This window comes from Salvelinus alpinus, chromosome 35 (genome assembly GCF_045679555.1).
Source record: "Salvelinus alpinus chromosome 35, SLU_Salpinus.1, whole genome shotgun sequence".
Taxonomy (NCBI): domain Eukaryota; kingdom Metazoa; phylum Chordata; class Actinopteri; order Salmoniformes; family Salmonidae; genus Salvelinus; species Salvelinus alpinus.
Genome location: NC_092120.1, coordinates 16,073,629 through 16,097,159, shown reverse-complemented (window position 1 = coordinate 16,097,159; position 23,531 = coordinate 16,073,629). Strand labels below are relative to the sequence as shown.

Here is a 23,531-nt window from a genome sequence, read left to right as displayed (position 1 = left end):
GCAACTCAAGTTTCTCATAAACAGTTTGTTTTTGGTTTATAGTAACTGTGTAGTTACTAGGGGTGACGCATTGTAATTGACAGTATCCACTAACTATTCAGTCCTTGCTCAAGCACCAAACAGAAATGTCCTTTTATTCTACACTGAAGAATTTCCCACAAATTATACTCAACTACCTCACATGTTCAGTTGGCATTGTACTCAACATTGTACTCAAATAGCACATAGTGTTAGCCATTTTGTTGTACAGGGAATTTTTGAATTTTTATGCTGAAGAGTCATAAAAGTCTGTAAAAACCTTGCAAAAACGACAGCGTAATAAACTCAATGGCATGAATTGTGAATTCACATGGTTTGTGTGAGTTCTTGTGTGAAAACAGTCAGATAGGCTATGTTGAAATGAACTAGAGGGGACAGTAAATCAGAGTTTGATATTTCCCAAATGTAATTAACATTCTCCACATGCCAAATGATCCATGTAAAAGGTTGGGTGAGAGGATTGTATTTTTTAGGTTATTAGTGTATTTAACAATAGATGGTATTCAGCTATTTATCCATAACCCTAATACTAACCCCAATTTGAAACCTTACTGTGACTACACCCCTAACACATGATCCATAACTCGAGCCTCAGCTGCCAAGCCTCACATCCTAACTCTAACCCTAAACATGAACCGAACTGTAATCTGAGTAAGCTGTTGCATATCAACAGAGTTGCAGTTGAGTTTTTTTGATAGTTTGAGCATTTACAGAAAGATCATCTGTTGTGGACTATCCAAATAAAGTGTAACCCAAATGGAGAGTCCCCCCCCCCCCCCCCCCTCACCCCCCCAGAAAAGGAACATGTAAATCTTCTTTCCTGTTTCGCACGAACTGAGGTACGTGACATCAAGTACGTTAAATAGAGACTTTACCATTAACAGCACAGTTTATTTGGATCCAAGCTTACTCACCATTTGACCTTTTGACCAGGAGACGTGCCTGTGTGTGTATGTTTGCTGACTGAGGTATGTACAGTGGAACTCTTTTGATGTCACGCTTCTTGTGCTATTATCAGGAGCTTTTATGTAAATGTTGGCAAAGTAGACAGACAATGCTTTTATATAACAAAATACCTGTAAGCCTTTTGAAATCTATTAGATCGAAGGTAAATATGAAATACTTACCCTGTAACTGGAATATAAATAAATACATTTCAGTAATGAGATGTTATAGGTATGTTCTGTGTTTGTACTGCACTCTGTCTAAATTGCCATGGTTGCTGAGTTTTTTTTGTCCTTTGGGAATGAGTGTGTGATGTTCCAGTCTAATGGCTGCTATCCAAATGGGCGTCTGTCTCGCCAATCACCCACCGTAAAATGTTGTCATTTGAGCAACATCTCTATTGCTGTACAGTAGTACCTCTGTAATGATGGGCTGTGTTTAAAGTGTTGGGTTCTGTCAAGGTGAGCATTGTTTAACTTGCGCCTTCCTCCAAGGGTGCGTTTTAGCACAAATTGATTACAAAAATAGTACGTGTTGAATCAGTGTTGGGAAAGAAAATGGGAAGTAGATGACCGTGTTGATGTTGATGTTAATCACTATTGCCCAAGGTCGGTTAGAAAAATAGGATCCAGATCTCACAAGTAATTGTTTCCCTTGGTTACGTTCTTCCCCATGTAATTGACATTGACATAATATTACCAAATTGACATGCACTTGTCATCAAATTGTTGAATTGGAGTGAGCAGGAAAGTATGGAAAACCAGAAAATCCATTTAGCTTCTTCTGAACTCGCATTCTGTTCACAATTTTAATATTGCCAGTGCAGAGGTCATCCTTGATAACACTGCTAGCCCCAAAATATGTGACTATCATTTCAACAGATACTTTGTGGAAGCGTGATTAGGAACCAAATAACCCCTTACTCTGTAGAAATTAAAGTCACTCTTCGAGTACCGTCCTCATGGCTTACCAGCCACTGAACACTTGTGTCATGATGGGAGTATTATGTTGTTAGTTTGCTCCACCATGAATAGAAGGAAGCGTAGGGGTCCATGCGTGCGCTGGGTATTAACACTGGGATTAGCCGAGAGGCATCTGGGATACTCAAGGCTGTGAAGCACAAACAGACCGCTCCCTTTATTGTTGTAATGGGTACCTCGTTTGCAACAATTAATGGCTTCCCCCCAATGCACTGTGCCTACAGAGACAAGGTCTTGCTAGTTTGGAAAGGGGGCAGGGTTTGCTAACAAGTCACCTGCTTGAGGAACATAATGACATTGACGTTTGCTCTGTATACCTCCATTTGTTTTCTGTAGACAGTCCAACTATGTATTTTTTATTTAACCTTTATTTAACTAGGCAAGCCAGTTAAGAACAAATTCTTACTTACAATGACGGCCTACACCGGCCAAACCCGGGTGACGCTGAGCCAATTGTGCGCTGCACTATGGGACTCCCAATCACGGCCGGTTGTGATACAGCCAGGGTGTCTGTAGTGACGCCTCAAGCACTGAGATGCAGTGCATTAGACCGCTGACTTGCCAGACAACCACAGACTCAAAGAAACTCTTGTTACACAGAATGACATGGCTATGTTAACCAATTGATTCACACCCATTGTATCCATCCTTGTGAATTAATTCAACCTTCGTGTGAACTTCTGTAAACAAACTAGTGACAGTGACTCAGTTTCTCTTGAATTGCTTCACACCCTTAATGACTAACTATGCATATCCTGAATTGACTCCAAATTGAGTACCTGCATTAGCTAACGCAAACATCAACTCATTGACTGTTTCCTTCCTCTTTTGCAGAATGCTGTCTGGGGATAGACACAGCCACAGCAGCCTGGTGCTGGTGGTCTACATCATCACCTTCCTGATTGGCCTCCCTGCCAATGTTGTGGCCTTCTACACCTTTGGAAAGAAGGTGAGGCAGAAAGCCATGCCCATCGACATCCTGCTCCTCAACCTGACCGTCTCGGACCTCCTCTTCCTGCTCTTCCTGCCCTTCAAGATGAAAGAGGCGGCGGACAACAATAAATGGAACATGCCCGACTTCCTGTGTCCATTGACCAGCTTCGTCTTCTACACCACCATCTACAACAGCACCTTCTTTCTGACCGCCATCAGCATTGAACGCTACCTGGGGGTGGCCTATCCCATCAAGTACAAACTCATAAGACGGTCTTTGTACGCCACGGTGGCTAGCGTCGCCTTCTGGGCGATCTCCATGGCGCACGTCAGTATCGTCTACATCATTCAATATTTAGTCGATTCCAATGCCACCCAGAAAGGGAACATGTGTTACACGAATTTCACCCAGATGCAGCTGCAGGTCCTGATACCTGTCCGTCTGGAGCTCTTCCTGGTTCTATTCTGTGTACCTTTCTTTATCTGCTGCTTCTGCTACATCAACTTCATCCGAATCCTCTCCCAGCTGCCCAGCATCAACCCCAAGAAACGTCTGCGGGCCATCGGCCTGTCTCTGGGGACCCTGCTGGTGTTCATCGTCTGCTTCGCGCCCTACAACCTGTCACACTTAGTGGGCTTTGTTAACTGGGAGAGTCCCGATTGGCGGGTGGCCGCACTCTTGTCCAGTACCATTAACGCCAGCCTGGACCCCATCATCTTCTACTTCTCCTCGTCGGCCCTCAGGTGTACCTTCCACCTCTTCCTGAAGAACCTGTTGGAGAGGGTGCAGGGGTTGTGCTGCTGCAGTAAGGCTCTCTACTGCCCTGTGTTGTTCTGCACCAGAACTCAGAAGGAGAGCACACCAAGCTCCAATGACAACATGTGCCAAACTCATTCCACAGAGGGCCAAGGTTCTGCAGGTTTTCGCTCCACCGGTGTACTTGATTGATGAATTAAGGTCACTAATTAGTAAAGCACCCCCCTCACCCGGGTTGTCTAGGCCTTAAACAAAAACCTGCAGACTCTAGCTCCTCCATGGAATGAGTTTGACACCCCTGTTATAGTGTGTAGTCAAGCCATATGCTTCACTTGCTACATGCTTGCTACATAAGTTAGCTAAATGCTAGCCTGTCCAATGTGTTAATTGTACTTAGGTGACTGAGGACTATGCTATCTGGCTTTATAAGTAGCCTATACATGAATCAGTTGTGGTCGTTGCCGTTTAAGATGAGGGAGGATGATTTTAGATTTTTTTATGAGCATGGCCTTATTTCTATTACAGCGTATTAGATGATTGTCATTCATATTCCATTCACCCAGTTCAATGTAACATCGATAGGTTTAGGTTATTACATGATACTGAAATTGTACCTATACCCATCATGAGGTTGCTACAACCTAGCCTATGAATGAAAGTTTACAACCTAGGTGCATAGGTTGAGAGAATTGTCAGCCCAGTCAAAACTGTTCGCTGCTCTGGCACCCCAATGGTGGAACAAACTCCCTCACGACGCCAGGACAGCGGAGTCAATCACCACCTTCCGGAGACACCTGAAACCCCACCTCTTCAAGGAATACCTAGGATAAAGCAATCCTTCTGCCCCCCCCCCCCCCCCCCCTTAAAAGATTTAGATGCACTATTGTAAAGTGGCTGTTCCACTGGATGTCATTAGGTGAATGCACCAATTTGTAAGTCGCTCTGGATAAGAGCGTCTGCTAAATGACTTAAATGTAAATGTAAATTGTCACACATTCATTGCCACCTTGCACACTCTTGCCTGCATCTAGCTGACCTATGTAGGGTGTAATCATTGGTCCAAACAGTTGCAAATGAGTGTCTATTGGACAAATGCAGGTATATTTATCCCCTTTTCATTCCATTTGCTTCCGTTTAAGAAACATTTTTCAACAGAATCAGCAGAATGAGTACACCCCTGATTACACGCAAACAGTTCACTTTCATAGCAGCCATATAAAGAAAGCCTGATCACTTTGATCGGTGTACATATAATTCCTTCTCGCAACTATCTACGCTCTCTCCTCCTCTCACCTTTTCCCTTTGCTTGTGGACTTCAGTGCACAACACATCAGCTGTCTGTGACCAGGCGAAAAACCCTTTCCAAACCAAACCTTCATATCATGACTGCTAACCGCTACACACAGTCTACATCATTGTCAACATAGCTACTAGAACTAACGCGTTAGTAAACCCGCTACAATCATGCAGTACAGTGTACTGTCAGAAAGCAGTTTAACAGTTACAACGCGGGCCCCAGTGGCAATAGATTAATAAAACCAAAAGCTTACCCTGACTTGGAAGGATGTGTAGTATGCATTTGTATGTGTGTATTTATGATCATTTGAAGGTTTTATATTATTTCTGTTCCCCTTTATTTTCAGACTTTTTTTTGTAGTGATGACATTAAAATCTCTTTTTGCATCATACTTCTGGATTTCAATTGATGCCCCCTCTGAAAATGTTTCACTAAATGGCATATGCAAACTTGCATAATACACTCTGATTGTCCCAATCCGTGTCTAATGTAGCTGTTGGTTTTTGTGATTTCGTAGTACCACTGAAGGGTTCTTCCAGTCAGTCATCAAAACAATGTAAAACAGGAAGATGAGTATCAGGGGTATCATACATTTATTTATGGGAAGCTCCAAAGGTATTGGGACAGTGACACATTTTTGGTTGTTTTTAGTCCTGAATGAATCTTGAATAATGATGAGTGAGAAAGTTACAGATTCACTATTGTAATGGTGAGAAGTTAGCATGTCCTGGGGGTATGATATTTGTGCGACTCATCATTATTCATGATTCATTCAGGACTATCCGTAATCCTGGTAACATCCACATTAATGTAGAAGTGTTTAGAAACATATTGTATTATTATTTACAATAAAAGTGACTCCAAAATTACACAATACATTATTTAACATTCATTTCCACTGGGCTAAACTAATATGAAACACAACCTAAACAAACAGCTAGTGCATCAAACTAGTTTGAATAGGCACAAGCTTGATGTAATCATAGCATGCTAGGAATATGGGACCAAATACTAAACTTTTGATTACTTTAATATACATATAAGTGAATTTGTCCTAATACTATATTTTTCTCTCTCACCCATCTACACACAAAATCCCATAATGACAAAGTGAAAAAATCTTTGGGGGAATGTTTGCCTTATTTATTAAAAATGAAATACAGAATATATTCTGAATAATTTGATTGTTTTTCTTACTTTCGTGACCAAGCTAGCCAAGCTAATATAAGGCTAAACTGTTATAGCATTGAAAGCTACACTCACAAAAGCTTGGATTTCTTTCGCTGTAAAATATATTTTCAAAACCTGACACCATAGGTGGATTAACAACAAGCTAAGCTGTGTTTTGGTATATTTCACTTGTGATTGCATGATTATAAATATTTTTAGGAATATTTTTGAATTTGGCGCCCTGCATTTCAGCGGTTGTTTAGGAAAGTGAACCCGTATTCGGTATCCGTAGATCAGAGAAGTTAAGAAATGCTTGTAATTAGACTTCAGTATTCCATAGTAACATCTGCCAAAAAATATCTAAAGACACTGAAGCAGCAAACTTTGTTGAAAAATAATAATATAATAATATTTGAGAATATTCATTCTCAAAACTTTTGGCCACGGTTGTACATACAATTATTTCACTCCAAAAGGTTGACATTTAGCTTACTTTATAAGGAGGAGAAACGTTTTAATTTAAATTGTCAATGTTTTTTTCATGATGCTAAAGTTTAGTTTAGGACCAAACCTGGGTTGAAACCAGTTGCGCTCACCTGTGTGCTTACTATCCATTATCTACAAATGACTTTTTAAATTGACCACTTTTCCTTTATTGGCAACCCGATTGGGTACTTTTCCTTTATTGGCAACCCGATTGGGTACTTTTCCTTTATTGGCAACCCGATTGGGTACTTTTCCTTTATTGGCAACCCGATTGGGTACTTTTCCTATATTTGCAACCAGATCCGGTAAGAAAACCATTCACCTTCCATAATAATGATAGTGCATTTTTGTGTTTCCCTTTTTGTTAAGAAATGCCCCACCACCAATCATACTGACAAATATGATACACAAGTAGGATAACTAAATACATATTTTGACCACATTTGTCAGTGTGAGTGGGCATTATTCGTTTGCGGGATTTTCCACTGCGGTTAGCCTACAGAATGAAAGAATGACCTGTACCACCACAGTCAATGTTTAGTTAGTCATACAGGTGTCTGTATAATAGCTAGGGAGGAGCTGTTATAGGCTGCTTATAATAGACCGGAGTCACTTTTCTCCCTCATGCACTGTTTCCTCCCTCCTCTCTTTCTCTCTTAATCAAGAGGCCGGCACAGTCAAGGCCAGATAACAGTCTACATCTATTAACCAATAGAGCAGGCAGGCCGGTTCCTCAAAGCCCTTAGCTCGAAGACCTTCCAGCTTCTATCCAGGACAGTGTTACCACGGAAACCATGTTTGGAGAGCGCTGGTGATGGATAGCAGCGGTATCTATTTAATAATAATTTGCCGTTACCTGCACTGGATGTTTCGATTATGCTGTAAACAGCGTGGCTGGCTGTAGTCGATAGGAGGTCGGAGCTATAGAGGGAGGAATAAAGTAAAGAAGATCCAGACTCAATTATCGCACCTGGCACGATATCCATGGTGGAATGAGGTAAGCTTTATTTCTTCTATTTATTTCTATTTTGGCTACTTCAAAAAGTGTCTACAATAAATTCAAGTCAAGTTAGTTTTTTCATCATATACACATGGTATATTGTAAGCCTACATGGAATACAGAGTGAATGAAATGCTTACTTGCAGGTTCACCTCTCGACAATGCAACATCAATAGAAAAAATAAGTAAGTGAACACAAAGAGCAGTAAAAATAAAAACTCAATTAAGTAAAAATAGAATAGTAATTTAGCAAAAATATAATACAGAAGGCACTCAAACTAATTGAAGTTGGATATTTTCAAGACTGGGAAATTGTGCAATAGATACGCAATGCCAATAATAAATAGACATTGTGCAGTAATATTAAATAGTATTCCAGTAGCAGCAGTCATTGTGTGTGTGTGTGTGTGTGTGTGTGTGTGTGTGTGTGTGTGTGTGTGTGTGTGTGTGTGTGTGTGTGTGTGTGTGTGTGTGTGTGTGTGTGTGTGTGTGTGTGTGTGTGTGTGTGTGTGTGTAGCCGTGGGAAGTAGCTTGGGGGAGAGGGTGCTGAGATTTTTAAAATATATTTTTTAATCTTTAAAAAAAATTATTCCGATTTTTTAGGGGGCACCCTCAGCACCCCTACTTCCCACAGCTATGTACAGTATCAGTCAAAAGTTTGGACACACTTACTCAGTCAAGGGTTTTTCTTTATTTTTACTATTTTCTACATTGTAGAATAATAGTGAAGACATCAAAACTATGAAATAACACACATGGAATCATGTAGTAAACAAAAAAGTGTTAAACAAATACAAAATATATTTTATATTTCAGATTCTTCAAAGTAGCGACCGTTTCCCTTGATGACAGCTTTGCATACTCTTGTCATTATCTCAACCAGCTTCATGAGGTAGTCACCTGGAATGCATTTCAATTAACAGGTGTGCCTTGTTAAAAGTTCATTTGTGGAATTTATTTCCTTCTTAATGCGTTGGAGCCAATCAGTTGTGTTGTGACAAGGTAGGGGTGGTATACAGAAGATAGCCCTATTTGGTAAGAGACCAAATCCATATTATGTCAAGAACAGCTCCAAAAAGAAATGGCAGTCCATCATTACTTAAAGACATGAAGGTTAGTCAATGCAGAAAATTTCAAGAACTTTGAAAGTTGCTTCAAGTGCAGTCTCAAAAACCATCAAGCACTTTGATGAAACTGGCTCTCATGAGGATCGCCACAGGAAAGGAAGACCCAGAGTTACCTCTGCTGCAGTTCATTCGAGTTACCAGCCTCAGAAATTGCAACCCAAATAAAAGCTTCACAGAGTTCAAATAACAGACACATCTCAACATACATTTTTCAGAGGAGACTGCATGAATCAGGCCTTCATGGTCAAATTGCTGCAAAGAAGCCACTACTTAAAGACACCAATAAGAAGAAGAGACTTGATTGGTCCAAGAAACACGAGCAATAGACAGTAGACCAGTGGAAATCTGTACTTTGGTCTGATGAGTCCAAATTTGAGATTTTTGGTTCCAGCCACCGTGTCTTTGTGAGACGCAGAGTAGGTGAATGGATGATCTCCACATGTGTGGTTCCTACAGTGAAGCATGGAGGAGAAGGTGTGATGTGTGGGGGTGCTTTGATGGTGACACTGTCAGTGGTTTATTTAGAATTCAAGGCACACTTAACCTGCATGGCTACCACATCATTCTGCAGTGATATGCCATCCCATCTGGTTTGTGCTTAGTGGGACTATCATTTGTTTTTCAACAGGACAATGACCTTAAACACACCTCCAGGCTGTGTAAGGGTTATTTTACCAATCACTCTACCTCAACCCAATTGAGATAGTTTGGGATGAGTTGGACCGCAGAGTGAAGGAAAAGCAGCCAACAAGTGCTCAGCATATGTGGGAACTCCTTCAAGACTGCTGGAAAAGCATTTCAGGTGACTACCTCATGAAGCTGGTTGAGAGAATGCCAAGTGTGCAAAGCTGTCATCAAGGCAAAGGGTGGCTACTTTGAAGAATCTCAAATATTAGATATATGTGACCCGATTCAGGAAACTAGGCGTATGTTGCAAGTCACGACATCACAGGAGAGCATTTTGAACATAAATGTTTATATTTTTTATCAAAATGCAGAAATGCCTTCTCGAACATGTGAACTTTCATGTGCCTTGATTTCAAACTTCTATGTCATCTGTAAATATGAATAAAATTGTTAAGTTACGAGCCTAGTTGGTTTAGCCACAGAAAAAGTCAGCAACCTTCCCGCTAGCCATGATTGACTGAGATAATGAGTGGGCTGGACATGCCAAGAGATGAGTTTGGATTGGTCTGCGGTGTTCCATCTTGTGTCTAAGAAATGAGCTGCTTGTAATGCGTAGATAATCCTTTCTACTTCAGTTTTTTCGAATGATATTATGCTAGCCATGGAGAACTGAAAATATGTTGCTACTGCTCTCAATAACATTGCTGCCATGAATTTATCAGGCGCTATCGACTAAGGTCAGTGGGAAAAAGTTGTGATGGACTACTTTCTGGATGACGATCGTGCCATGCAATGCTGACTCTCTCTCACTCTGAAAATAACACATTTTGAAATCAGTGGAACACAACGGGCAAACAGGCTGTGCAAACTGAACGGAAACAACACAGGATGTCTTATTAAAGGGGTTGCAGTCTGCCGTGAAGCTTTCATCCATGTATACAGGTAAGAATCTAGCTACAGATTCAGATTTTATACGTTTCTAATTTTGTCAGAAAGTTGTTTTCATTGCAAGCTAAAGTGTACTGTTAGCTAGCCAGCTGGAGTTCGATTGCTGGCTAGCTAACTAACAATGAACCTAACATTATTTAGTAAACTTTAGCTTGCCATGACAATCGGTTTGTATTGCTAGTAATGTTACTTTATGGATTGGGAATATCGTTCATTTTTTAGCTAGCTAGCTAACGTTAACGTGACATGTCTAAACAAAAGAGCCCAAGTTAAAGCTTGCTGTTAGCTAGCTAATGTTAGCTGAGGTTAGGTGGCTGGCTTGCTAGCTAACATAAATTTATGTGTATGAAGTGTGTGTAATGTCAGTGATGTTTTCTCAGAATGCCATTTCGCATTTCTAGTTATAGCCTAATGTTAGCTAGCTAACATTGAACTTATTGGTTAACTTTAGCTAGCTATGACAATCGGTTTCTATTGCTAGTTAAAAGCTTGTTTTTAGCTAGCCAGCTGATGTTGGATGGGTGGCAAGCTACAGTTTCTAACATTACCTGTATGAACTGTGTGTAGTGATGTTATCTCAGAATGCCACTTCGTATCTATTGTATAATAATGCAAAAATATTTTTATCTTGAATTTGTCTTTCAGCATTAATCAGTAGAACACGCCTGACTCTAATCCACCAGTCATACAGTCATCAAAAAGTGAGCTGGCCCAAGCAAGCAAAGGCAGCAGTGCAGTCATCAACTACATGCACCGTTTCTTCACCAACTATGGAGTTGGGAAAACACGTGTGGACCTGAATTGTGATAACTGCAGTGGCCAAAACAGGAACAAGTTTGTGCTCTGGTATTGTGCCTGGTGGACCATGCACAAGCTCCACCACAATCTGGACCTTAATTTCCTGATCACAGGCCACCACGTTTGTCCCTGACTGGTGCTTCGGCCTCATCAAGCAGCACTCTAGAAAGACCAGAGTGAACACTTTGTCTGAGATTGCTGGTGTTGTGAAGGACAGCACTGTGACGGGTCAACATCCCACAGCTGGTTGAACTGGAGGATTTTTTAATTTGAACCATTTTTAAACTAGGCAAGTCACTTAAGAACAAATTCTTATTTACAATGAAGGCCTAGGAACAGTGGGTTATCTGCCCTGTTCAGGGGCAGGCCGACAGATTTTTACCTTGTCAGCTCGAGGATTCGATCTAGCAACCTTTCGGTTACTGGCCCAACGCTCAAACCACTAGGCTACCTGCCGCTCCTAGGATGGTACGGTGCTGGTGGAAAGCTATGGCTGACAACAACACCCGACTCTGTACTTCAGACCGCTGCCAGCACTTCAGGTAAAAAATAATTTTCTTTGTATGAGGTTATTCTTATCTAAACTTGTGAGGTGAATTGATGTTGTGCAGGGTTGTAATGTCTTCAGATTTTTTGTTATTTCCTGTTTTACAGCTTCGATGCTCTGAAGCCTGGTGTTGTCGCAAAGGAGCGTTCGGACTCAGTCTGGACCAGGATTCAGCTGCTGCACAACGCTGACATCCCTCCTCCCATAGATGGTCTGCCTGTACAAGCAGCACCTGGACTGGACACAACTAGACAAACTATCTTTTTGACAAGATCAGGGAGTTTTGCTACACAGAGGCTATGGACATCACATGAACTGCACCAAAGTCAAGGGCAGGACAGAAACAAGCTCTCCGAATATAGATTCCCTTGTTCATGTGTGGTTCGGACGGACCAGTCATCAGCACTATCTGCAGTGCCTCTATTCACATGACTCTCTCCTAACACACGCCATATGTTGCTGCTACATTAAAAAAAAAGATTCTGCTGTTCAGCCACTTTACCCCTGATTGTATGCATATAACTACCTCGTCTATCACTGATATTGTTATTGATATTGTTCTTGTACATACTATATATTTAATTTATATTGACACTATCTATTTATGATATTGCTACCATTTGGCTGTACTGTTTACACCTTCTGTAGAGACCATCCACTTTTGTGACATACGACAACAATATCATGTGACCGTATGAAGTGTCCTCCACTTAAATATATGGCGCATGCATCTGTTTATGTACTGTACATGTGCACCTACTCAGGTTTCAACTCAGGTTGCATGTCCTATTATGTGATAAGTGCATGTGTAACATTATATAAAGTATGCTAATGTACTGGTGCGAAGGTATTTGGGCAGTAGTGTAACAGTACTTTAAAGTACTACTTAAGTAGTTTTTGTGTTATCTGTACATTACTTTACTATTTATATTTTTGGTAACTTTTTTATTTAATTTTTGGTAACTTATACGACTACAGTCGTATAGAAACAAATGTACTTTTTACTCCATACCTTTTACTTGACACCCAAAAGTACTCGTTACATTTTGACAGGAAAATTGTCAAATGCAAACACTTATCAAGAGAACATCCCTGGTCATCCATACTGCCTTTGATCTGGCAGACTCACTAAACACAAATGCTTCGTTTGTAAATGATATCTGAGTGTGCCCCTGGCTATCCATCGATAAAAAAGTATAAAATTGTGCCGTCTGGGATGCTTAATATAAGGAAGTTGAAATGGTTTATATTTTTACTTTTACTTTTGATACTTAAGTACATTGTGCCCCTGGCTATCCGTCAATACATTATTCTTTTTTTTTTTTATACAATTGTGCCGTCTGGTTTAATATAAGGAATTTGAAATGATTTATACTTTTACTCAAGTATGACAATTTAGTACTTTTTCCACCACTGGATGTGGCTGGGGATTATAGCATTTCTTTCACATGACCCATCAATTTAGACAAGTGTGTCTGGGTAAGAGTCATCTAATATTTATAACATCTTTTTATCTGGACCCTTTCTGTATCCCTGGAATTTTTCCTTATCGTAGCCTACTACCACTTTTAGTCCTTAGCACATGAGCTTATGTGAATCCTTAAAGAGATGGATGGGGCTAAGGCTTAAGAGGGTGTGAACAATGTTGAATGGGTGTAGACAAAGGAGAGCTCTCTAGTAGATACCGAAACATTCAAAGTCCCTTTTCTCAAAAGTGAGTTTACAAGTGTATCAACTTTCAAAGTAGAATTACTTTCCCATTGTTCCTCAAAAATGCTGTGTATGATAAACCATTTTCTAGCTCTCTACTTCTATCCAATGTAAAAAACAGAAATTCAAATGTTGCTACATAAATCAAAACACATTTTATTTGTCACATACACATGGTTAGCAGATGTTAATGCGAGTGTAGCGAAATGCTTGTGCTTCTAGTTCCGACAATGCAGTAAAAACCAACGAGTAATCTAACCTAACAATTTCACAACAGCTACCTTACACACACAAGAGTAAAGGGATGCAGAATATGTACAAAAAGTACATATATATGTACATATATGAATGAGTGATGGTACAGAACGGCATAGGCAAGATGCAGTAGATGGTATCGAGTACAGTATATACATATGAGATGAGTAATGAAGGGTATGTAAACATTATATTAAGTGGCATTGTATAAAGTGGCTAGTGATAAATCAAATCAAATCAAATCAAATTTTATTAGTCACATACACATGGTTAGCAGATGTTAATGCGAGTGTAGCGAAATGCTTGTGCTTCTAGTTCCGACAATGCAGTAATAACCAACAGTAATCTAACCTAACAATTCCACACTACTACCTTACACACACACACAAGTGTAAAGGGATAAAGAATATGTACATAAAGATATATGAATGAGTGGTGGTACAGAACGGCATGGCAGATGCAGTAGATGGTATAGAGTACGGTATATACATATGAGATGAGTACTGTAGGGTATGTAAACATAAGTGGCATAGTTTAAAGTGGCTAGTGGTACATGTATTGCATAAAGATGGCAAGATGCAGTAGATGATATAGAGTACAGTATATATACATATGAGATGGGTAATGTAGGGTATGTAAACATTGTATTAAGTGGCATTGCTTAAAGTGGCTAGTGGTACATTTTTACATAATTTCCATCAATTCCCATTTTTAAAGTGGCTGGAGTTGGGTCAGTATGTTGGCAGCGGCCGCTAAATGTTAGTGGTGGCTGTTTAACAGTCTGATGGCCTTGAGATAGAAGCTGTTTTTCAGTCTCTCGGTCCCTGCTTTGATGCACCTGTACTGACCTCGCCTTCTGGATGATAGCGGGGTGAACAGGCAGTGGCTTGGGTGGTTGTTGTCCTTGATGATCTTTATGGCCTTCCTGTGACATCGGGTGGTGTAGGTGTCCTGGAGGGCAGGTAGTTTGCCCCTGGTGATGCGTTCTGCAGACCTCACTACCCTCTGGAGAGCCTTACGGTTGTGGGCGGAGCAGTTGCCGTACCAGGCGGTGATACAGCCCGACAGGATGCTCTCGATTGTGCATCTGTAGAAGTTTGTGAGTGCTTTTGGTGACAAGCCGAATTTCTTCAGCCTCCTGAGGTTGAAGAGGCGCTGCTGCGCCTTCTTCACAACGCTGTCTGTGTGGGTGGACCAGTTCAGTTTGTCCGTGATGTGTACACCGAGGAACTTCAAACTTTCCACCTTCTCCACTACTGACCCGTCGATGTGGATAGGGGGGTGCTCCCTCTGCTGTTTCCTGAAGTCCACAATCATCTCCTTTGTTTTGTTGACGTTGAGTATGAGGTTATTTTCCTGACACCACACTCCGAGGGCCCTCACCTCCTCCCTGTAGGCCGTCTCGTCGTTGTTGGTGATCAAGCCTACCACTGTAGTGTCATCCGCAAACTTGATGATTGAGTTGGAGGCGTGCATGGCCACGCAGTCGTGGGTGAACAGGGAGTACAGGAGAGGGCTCACAGTACCCAGTGTCACAGGGCGGGGTTGAGACCCAGGGTCTCGAGCTTGATGACGAGTTTGGAGGGTACTATGGTGTTAAATGCTGAGCTGTAGTCGATGAACAGCATTCTCACATAGGTATTCCTCTTGTCCAGATGGGTTAGGGCAGTGTGCAGTGTGGTTGCGATTGCGTCGTCTGTGGACCTATTGGGGCGGTAAGCAAATTGGAGTGGGTCTAGGGTGTCAGGTAGGGTGGAGGTGATATGGTCCTTGACTAGTCTCTCAAAGCACTTCATGATGACGGAAGTGAGTGCTACGGGGCGGAAGTCGTTTAGCTCAGTTACCTTAGCTTTCTTGGGAACAGGAACAATGCTGGCCCTCTTGAAGCATGTGGGAACAGCAGACTGGGATAAGGATTGATTGAATATGTCCGTAAACACACCAGCCAGCTGGTCTGCGCATGCTCTGAGGACGCGGCTGGCGATGCCGTCTGGGCCTGCAGCCTTGCGAGGATTAACACGTTTAAATGTTTTACTCACGTCGGCTGCAGTGAAGGAGAGTCCGCAGGTTTTGGTAGCGGGCCGTGTCAGTGGCACTGTATTGTCCTCAAAGCAAGCAAAGAAGTTGTTTAGTCTTTCTGGGAGCAAGACATCCTGGTCCGCGACGGGGCAGAAGAACGAATCCAGGTGGTGAGTCACGTATTTTGATTTGTTTAACACTTTTTTGGTTACTATGTGATTCCATATGTGTTATTTCATAGTTTTTATGTCTTCACTATTAATCTACAATGTAGAAATAGTGAAAATAAAGAAAAACCCTTGAATGGTACTGTATGTGTGTGAGTTTGAGCTTATGTGTAAGCATGTGTGAGTGTGTAAGTATGTGCGAGTGTGTAAGCATGTGTGAGTGTGTAAGCATGTGCGAGTGTGTAAGCATGTGTGAGTGTGTAAGCATGTGCGAGTGTGTAAGCATGTGTGAGTGTGTAAGCATGTGTGAGTGTGTAAGCATGTGCGAGTGTGTAAGCATGTGCGAGTGTGTAAGCATGTGTGTGTAAGGTGCAGAGAGTCAGTGCAAGAGACTGTTGGTGTTCTAACAGTTAGTCCCAGTCACAGTGGAACAGAATACTGTAGCTATCTATGGTAGAAAAAGTACAAAACAATGTGAAGAGTTGGTGTAGAGGTCAGTGAGTTGTTTGATTTGCTGGCAATCCTCCACTGTCATCATATCTGCCAGTAAAAGTGTGAGTGAGGAATTTCCCATACGCACAGTATATTAGCTAGTCATTGGTCAATAGAAGGAAGTGATGTTGGTTTAATTGTCTCCTACGCTCAGCCTTACCTACATGCCTTATTATACTGTCCTTTATTTGATGCTGGAAGTACATGGAGGGTAAGATCAAATAATAATCTATCTTAGTATTTGTTTTTCTTAGCTCAGTTCAGTGCAGACACGCTATGATAACTCTCTTGAATGCTTGACCTGAGTAGCGACAGCCTCACGGCACAAGGCTGGTGAACAAGACTATAGTAAGGGCTACTTGGTCCCTGGTTGTGGTAGAATGAGTTATAGCTTTTTCTTAATTGTGAGTGTTGTGTTTATGACTTCCCTTTGATGATGTCAGAGATTGTTTAATCCATTGTTGACCTATTGGAGATGTTTAAGAACAGGAAATGAAAACACTGTTGTGCTAACTAGGATAAAGAATGGTAGCAGCTGAGACCACGCGTCCCCCGTTTGTGGACGTCAGCGCCAATATATTTACAAGCTGTTCTGTGTTTGTGTGTACAAGAAGAACAGGTGTCCATCTAATGATAAGACAGTACTAGAACGAGGACACAGGGAGCAATAACGTTGTGTTTGAGACTGTTTGTATACAGAACCATGTGCCAGACACACACATCCTGAGTGGTATACAGTCAGTTCCCAACAGACACTGACCATATTGCCTCTCCGAGTGTTTGGTTTTACTGTAGTTATTTTGCATGAAATTCACATTAATCTGAACTCTACTTCATCTGCTAGTATTTTATTGTGATTATTGCGCACACGGATGTTGTTTCAATTACACCCTCCACTTGGCATACTTAAATGGGGTGAGTAGTGAGTAACAAAATGCCGTAAGAAACCATAATGTGGCATGTTGTAATCTCTTTCTGTCCTCTCTTGCCATCAGAGTCTTGGAGCCCTTGAAGAGACGATGAGTTGGTTTATTGTCAGAGACAGGAAAACCACGCTGTCTAACCGGGTTTGTTCCAGGCCGTTGACCCAATAAGCAGCCTTCGCCTCTGAAGCCTCAGACTGTCTGACAGATCAAGCCACTCGCGCTGCAACGTTTTCATCCCCCCCAGACTGCACTGAGATGATGTGACAGATCTTTCTCCCTGTGCCTTCCAGTGACTGTACCCACCGCCTAGGCCACTATGCAGGAGTGCCATACTGCGTTGTGTCTGCCTGTCTACCTTGTCACCTTTTTGACGGGCCTCCCAGCCAACGCTGTGGCCTTCTACACCTTCAGCAAGAAGGTAAGGCAAAAACCTACGCCCATCGACATCCTGCTCCTCAACCTGACCATCTCGGACCTCCTCTTCCTGCTCTTCCTGCCCTTCAAGATGCAGGAAGTTACGAACGATATGACCTGGAGTCTACCCTACATCCTCTGTCCTTTATCTGGCTTCTTCTTCTACATGACCATCTACGTCAGCACCTTATTCCTGACAGCGGTCAGTGTGGAGCGCTACCTGGGCGTGGCCTTCCCCATCCAACACTCGCTGAAGCGCCGGCCCCTGTATGCCGTGGTGGCCAGTGTATTTATCTGGGTCTTCTCCGTCCTCCAACTGAGCATCGTCGTCATCATGCCCTACTACAACCCACCGCAAGACTCCCTCAGTTCCACAACCAACTCTTCCAACAGCAACGAATTCTCCAACGTCTCCAATGCGCCTGTTAGTGACGGCAACAACATTGTGTCTTCCAGGAATGTGTGCTATGAGGACTTCAGCGAGAAGCAACTGGCGATTCTCCTGCCTGTGCGTCTGGAGCTCTGCCTGGTTCTATTCTGTGTACCTTTCCTCATCTGCAGCTTCTGCTACATCAACTTCATCCGCATCCTCTCCGGCCTGCCTCACATTGGGCGTCGCAGACGCCTCCGTGCTATCGGCCTGGCTCTGGGGACACTGCTGGTGTTTGCCTTCTGCTTCGGCCCCTACAACGTCTCCCACATTGTGGGCTTTATAACCAGGAGGAACCCCGACTGGAGGGACATGGCCTTGCTCTGCAGCACCTTCAACGCCTGCCTGGACCCCTTCATCTTCTACTTCTCCTCCTCGGCCGTCAGAGGGACCATAGGGAGTATGCTGCAGGGGGCCAGAATCAAGCTGGCCAAGTGTCACATCCACTGGTCCCCTCGGAAGGGAACGAGCGAGCCTCAGAAAGATAAGGGACCCAAACAAGTAGAGATGAATGCTATCTGAAGCTAATTGAATAAGGCCTGTATTAACTGAAACGAGGTGTTGTGCTCCTCATGCCTAGTGGCAGGATATGAGTGCTCTGATGTTTATGTTTCCACATTTGACTGTATCTGCGTCTCTGTTTGATCATTGGCGGGCAAACTTCCTACCTAGATTAGAGATAGGATATGGTAGACACGGAGCCTGCCTTCCTCCTGAGAGACACAAAACAAGGGCTCACAATAGGGAGTTACTGCCTTGCTGCAGTTAGCTGGAATCAAGTGCAGTCATTGCCAATTATGTATTATAAGTACACACCTACTGTGACAGTGCGTGAAATAAGTTTGAGAATACATTTGTTGTATTGGATTGCCTGACAAGATTGGCAAACAGAACAGACAATTATCATTGATTATAATTGTATTTCACAAGGTTGAAGCCCATTTACACAACTTGGAGCAGTTATGGTGATGTCAACTGTAGAGAACAACAGCTCTAACATCTGAGAGACACATCAGAACAACATCTCAGCACTGAGATATAAGCACCTCAAACAAGTATCACAGTAGTATCGCATATGGTTGAAAAGGAATGATGAATTTGAGCACTGAGCAGAGTTGGTGTGTGTGTGTGTGGGGTGTGGGGGGGGGGGGGGGGGGGTGCATGTGCGAATGTGTTTTTGTGCATGCATGAGCACACATGCGTAAGTGAGGGATTTTGTGTGTACTTGTGATTCATTGTGTCCATAGAATTCTAGTATTGGCTTTGTGAAATGAATGTGGACTCACTGTCCCATTTTGTATACACCTCTAACACGTGGGACCTTCATTATTTGATTGTTGGACCTTCATTGTTTGATTGTGGGGCCTTCGTTGTTTGATTGTGGGGCCTTCGTTGTTTGATTGTGGGACCAAATAAAGACATTGATGTTGAAATAAAAGCGGGTTCATTTTGTGAATTACAGGAACAATAATACGATAATAGTTGACCAGCATTGAATTGGTTACACAATTACAGGCAAAAAGGTTGGCAATGGCATACTTGAACATAATCAGGTTGCTGTGGAACCCTGGTTCCTGCTACTGTTTTGGAGTCATAACATGTTTAACATGATGACCATCCCTTCAGACATACTTCCCAATACAGTGTAACTCATGATAATTGATGAGCATCTCAAATATTTACACAGAGACTATAGTCTCTGATAAGGTATCATGGGGTGGTGTATACTATACAGCCAGCTGCTGTACAGTACCTGTAACACGTGCAAGGAAAGCCCACACCACCAACATAAACCCATAGATTCAATACTTTTACACCAGGAAGTGCCTTGACTTTATTTATTCCAGTTATTCAGGGCTTATGCTCCAACAGAGGTTGAGTTGATTGTTGCATACCGTCCATGAGACATTCATTTTGACACTAGAGTACATTATGACTAATCAAAGCATTCAGCAACACAGTAGCACTTGACACGATTGCAAAATGGCAGAGGAAGGATTCCGTTCAACACGCGACAAAGACCTAAAGTTTCACATAGCATCAGTTTTGCATTATGATTTGGGGATGTTACAGAATGTGTGAGCTGGGTAGAATATACATCATGGAGGACAAGTGAGAGAGAGTAGAGCTAGTTTTTAAAACAGTGCTGTGGCATGTGCTCATAGACAAAACTACTGGTCCCCCAAAAAAGTCCCTCAGTTAAAACCCAGCATGTCATAAAAAGTGTGCCATCTGATCAGGAAATGTATCATGCAGTAAAGATCTGTACAGAAGCTGTTGTGGGTAGCCTATAATTCACAGAAAATCGGATGCTTTTGGTGTGTTCAGATCCTTTGTTTTCTTTCTCACAAATGTCCTTTGTTTTCTCCCTTTATTTGCTGAAAGACATTAATTTGGACAAATATGGATTGTGTCAGTGTTGACTTTTTCTCACAACTTTGGACAGCTAAACAGATAGAGCTGTAAAACAGAATGTGTGTATGCATGCTTGTGTGTGTGTACTTACAGTACATAGGACACATGAGGTCTTTTTTTTTCACACAAACTTGTCAGTGCTGTGGAGAAAAAGACGATATCCAAAACAACCCAATTGACTGATGCTCAAGACATGGACCATACAATGATTTACATGACTCCATTTCCCATGATCCTTGTGAGATCTTGTGAGTGTAACCATACAGTACTTACTTGCAATGGAAAACACCACAGTCACTCCACAGAGGACACAGATCTTAAGGATATTCAAGCATCCAATCACCTCATTGGGGGCTGCGTCTGTGAGCGTAGACAAAAAGGCAATGCAAACATAACTGTTAAGTTATACAGTCATGGACCTCACACAATGATGACAGACCTGAGGGTGAATTCAATTTACAGTCGTTGAAGGCCCATGACTGACTGAATCTGTGTGTAGTGGAAGCACAGATGTATAAAAACATTTGAGCCATGTGAGAAATAGCCTAGTGAAATATACAGCCTCAGTAGTGTTAACTAAAGCTCACCCCAGGAGAAGGAGGCAGACAGGGGTGAGTCCAGAGCAGGGTGATCTTGTACACTACAGGTGTAGGAGATCCCAGCCTCCACAGACCCCCGCGGGGGGAGGGACAGCACACTGATTACATACACTTCCTTTCTGGAGCTGTCCGTCACCTGTAAACACTCTCCCATCCAATTAGGAGTTGAGATCTTTGGAATCAGGCTGTGTGATTGGTTGATGTGAGGGTAGGCAGGGTGAAGGGTGCAGTTGCTGCCAACAAAGTGGTGGGGGCTATCGTCTCCACTCTGGTGTGTCCAGGTTAGGGTGAGGTGGTGTGGGTGGAACCCACCGGTGACGCAGAGGAGAGCCCACTGGTCCGTCTGGGGGTCCGAGGGGACCTGGAGGAGTAGTTGGGGCACAGAGGGGGGTGCTAGTAGGGGTAGGAGGAGACACGGGAAGGGGGTGATTCAATACCATCTATCTCATGACATTTACATTTTAGTCATTTAGCAGACACTCTTATCCAGAGCGATTTACAGGAGCAATTAGGAATAAGTGCTTTGCTCAAGGGCACAGCGTCAGATTTTTTGTCGGCTCAGGGATTCAAAGCAGCAACCTTTCGGTTACTGGCCCAATGCTCTTAACCACTAGGCTACCAGCCGCTCGTTATAAATATGTCAGATTGTTGACATTTAACCATTTTTATACTGCATGTCATATTTCACTATTTCAACATATTCTATTCAGACCATGTTGGTAATACAGTTGTGGCAAAACAACACACTCATGGTTCTGTAAATGGTGCAGGACTTTGCAACGTGCACCCCACTGGAGAAATGCTGAGAGGGACCTTCTCTTTCGCATGAGGGGTTTGCACATAATCATTTCATGATCCCTCTTTGCCTTGTTCTGTGGTGAGTTTCAATTCCCTGCAAAGATCAATAGAATCCACAATGCATTGTGCCATGGTGATTATATCTGGATTTGTCACGAATCCACTCAGGCAAAAAGATGAACTGAAAGGAAATTTCCATGTGACTAGAATTTTTAGAGATTTGAGCTTGGTTAGGCCTCTTTATGGTGATGCATAGCTCACTGGTTTACATTTAATAACCTCCCTGCTAACCGTTAGAGTTCAAACAAATTCTCAAAGGATACAAATGAGAGACAATTACAACAATGACAACAACAACAACAACGACAGAACACTAATGCATTACAATAAGACATTCCAAGAATAAAGGCGGATGTATTAATTTCTTATTAGAGCTAGTTCTTAGCCTGGACCCATATATATAAAAACAAAAAGCTTAATCCTATGGTCATTATCATGCCAAGCAATGGCCATATGAGTTGTCAAGATAGCACAAACAGATTTGGGACCAGGCTAATTTACTTCTGTCTTACCCAGGACAATGAGCTTTGTGCCGCCTCCTCGCTCTGGATCTCTGTATAGGACGTTGACCTCGCAGTAATACACACCGGCATCCTCCACGGACACCTCGGTTATCACCAGGGACGTCTGCCCAGCTGAATGTGGGATGGGGATCTTTTCGGCCCCCTCTATCTTGAACCAGTCCACCCCGTAGGACGTGGCCTCGAAACGGCAGGACAGGTTGGCACTCTGACCCCGCATTACAGTGAGAGAAGGGGGCCACTGCCTCACCTTTAACCCCTCTGCTGTTACCATCCTTAACGGGGCTGAGTGAGGACACAGTCAATGAATGCCTCTTCATCAAGGTAAAACAGAATATTTCATTTTGACAAAAAAAAACAGCAAGACCTTCAGTTCAAAGGCATTTGCCCCAAAGCTTGCCCACGATGTTGAGGTGTATTTGGAGATGATTACAGTATTTTATTAAAGTCAAAATAAGTGAGTTGGAGTCACTTTCTCCCTGACTCCCTCCTCTTATCTTGACAAACAAACAACTCATGACTCTATACACTTCTGAAAGTAATTAGATCATTAGTGTTGTCAACAGGAGTCTTGATATTGCAAGACTTGAAGCCAAAACAGAAAGGCAGAATTCATGCAATTAGATAAATGTATATGTACTGTAATATGCTTAGGGACATTGTATAATACATATAAATTATGACACTGAATATGCTGAAAAATCATGAACATAGAAAAAAAAATATTTGTTTGTGAGAGTATTGGATGCCTAGTAGGATTGGAAGACACTAACCTGGTTTTGGGCCTGCTATCAACAGAAGCACACACAGGTCCAGGATATGTCTCATGCTTTTGTTTCTCCTTCCAAACTCCAGTGGTGAAAGGACTGTTCGAACAGTCACTTTGAATGTCAAGCTTCCCACCAAAGACAATGAGATGTCAGCTTATTTTTTTGCTTCATTATGTTCCAATGTTCATTAATAGGCCATGCTCCAAAACAAGACAAATCTCAGCGCCTGTTACGTCAAAGACGACACGAGCCTATGTCTTAGCAGACAAATAGGCCTCGCTCTTGGTGTCTGCACAAACCG

General features: G+C 42.3%; 3 protein-coding genes and 1 long non-coding RNA gene across 6 annotated transcripts; 3 read left to right on the top strand and 1 right to left on the bottom strand.

The window, feature by feature from the left end:
* The first annotated feature begins 882 nt into the window (after positions 1-882).
* Positions 883-5,343, top strand: LOC139564489 (free fatty acid receptor 2-like). Its single transcript, XM_071384043.1, has 2 exons — positions 883-1,007; positions 2,799-5,343. Exon 2 carries the CDS (start codon positions 2,800-2,802, stop codon positions 3,844-3,846), a length of 1,047 nt encoding a protein of 348 aa, XP_071240144.1. The 5' UTR covers positions 883-1,007; position 2,799; the 3' UTR covers positions 3,847-5,343.
* A 4,630-nt stretch (positions 5,344-9,973) lies between these two features.
* On the top strand, positions 9,974-12,859 carry LOC139564538 (uncharacterized). The gene is made up of 3 exons (XR_011672766.1): positions 9,974-10,303; positions 10,955-11,649; positions 11,762-12,859. It is a non-coding gene; the product is annotated as an uncharacterized lncRNA (long non-coding RNA).
* Positions 12,860-16,394: 3,535 nt separating this feature from the next.
* LOC139564495 (free fatty acid receptor 2-like) lies at positions 16,395-19,507 on the top strand. The gene is made up of 2 exons (XM_071384062.1): positions 16,395-16,508; positions 17,293-19,507. The coding sequence occupies exon 2, from the start codon at positions 17,540-17,542 to the stop codon at positions 18,587-18,589; it is 1,050 nt and encodes a 349-aa protein (XP_071240163.1). The 5' UTR covers positions 16,395-16,508; positions 17,293-17,539; the 3' UTR covers positions 18,590-19,507.
* Positions 19,508-19,873: 366 nt separating this feature from the next.
* LOC139564356 (natural cytotoxicity triggering receptor 3 ligand 1-like) lies at positions 19,874-22,820 on the bottom strand. Of its 3 annotated transcripts, XM_071383827.1 has the most exons (5): positions 22,452-22,820; positions 21,070-21,474; positions 20,756-20,842; positions 20,574-20,622; positions 19,874-20,445 (listed from the first exon to the last, which is right to left on the bottom strand). In XM_071383827.1, the coding sequence occupies exons 1-5, from the start codon at positions 22,732-22,734 to the stop codon at positions 20,439-20,441; spliced, it is 831 nt and encodes a 276-aa protein (XP_071239928.1). In that variant the 5' UTR covers positions 22,735-22,820; the 3' UTR covers positions 19,874-20,438. The 3 variants fall into 3 exon arrangements, with proteins under 3 accessions (XP_071239928.1, XP_071239926.1, XP_071239925.1); XM_071383825.1 differs by having other exon boundaries at positions 20,574-20,842; XM_071383824.1 differs by having other exon boundaries at positions 19,874-20,842.
* Between the last annotated feature and the right edge of the window lie 711 nt (positions 22,821-23,531).

Bases quoted from the DNA above. Each gene is read 5' to 3' on its own strand.
- LOC139564489 (XM_071384043.1), top strand. From the start codon at position 2,800: ATGCTGTCTGGGGATAGACACAGCCACAGCAGCCTGGTGCTGGTGGTC.
- LOC139564495 (XM_071384062.1), top strand. From the start codon at position 17,540: ATGCAGGAGTGCCATACTGCGTTGTGTCTGCCTGTCTACCTTGTCACC.
- LOC139564356 (XM_071383824.1), bottom strand. From the start codon at position 22,734: ATGGTAACAGCAGAGGGGTTAAAGGTGAGGCAGTGGCCCCCTTCTCTC. The intron at 21,475-22,451 runs GTAAGACAGAAG...TACCCCTACTAG, and splicing joins CACAAAGCTCATTGTCCTGG to CACCCCCCTCTGTGCCCCAA. The intron at 20,843-21,069 runs GTGAGCTTTAGT...CTACGCTCACAG, and splicing joins GTCTGCCTCCTTCTCCTGGG to ACGCAGCCCCCAATGAGGTG.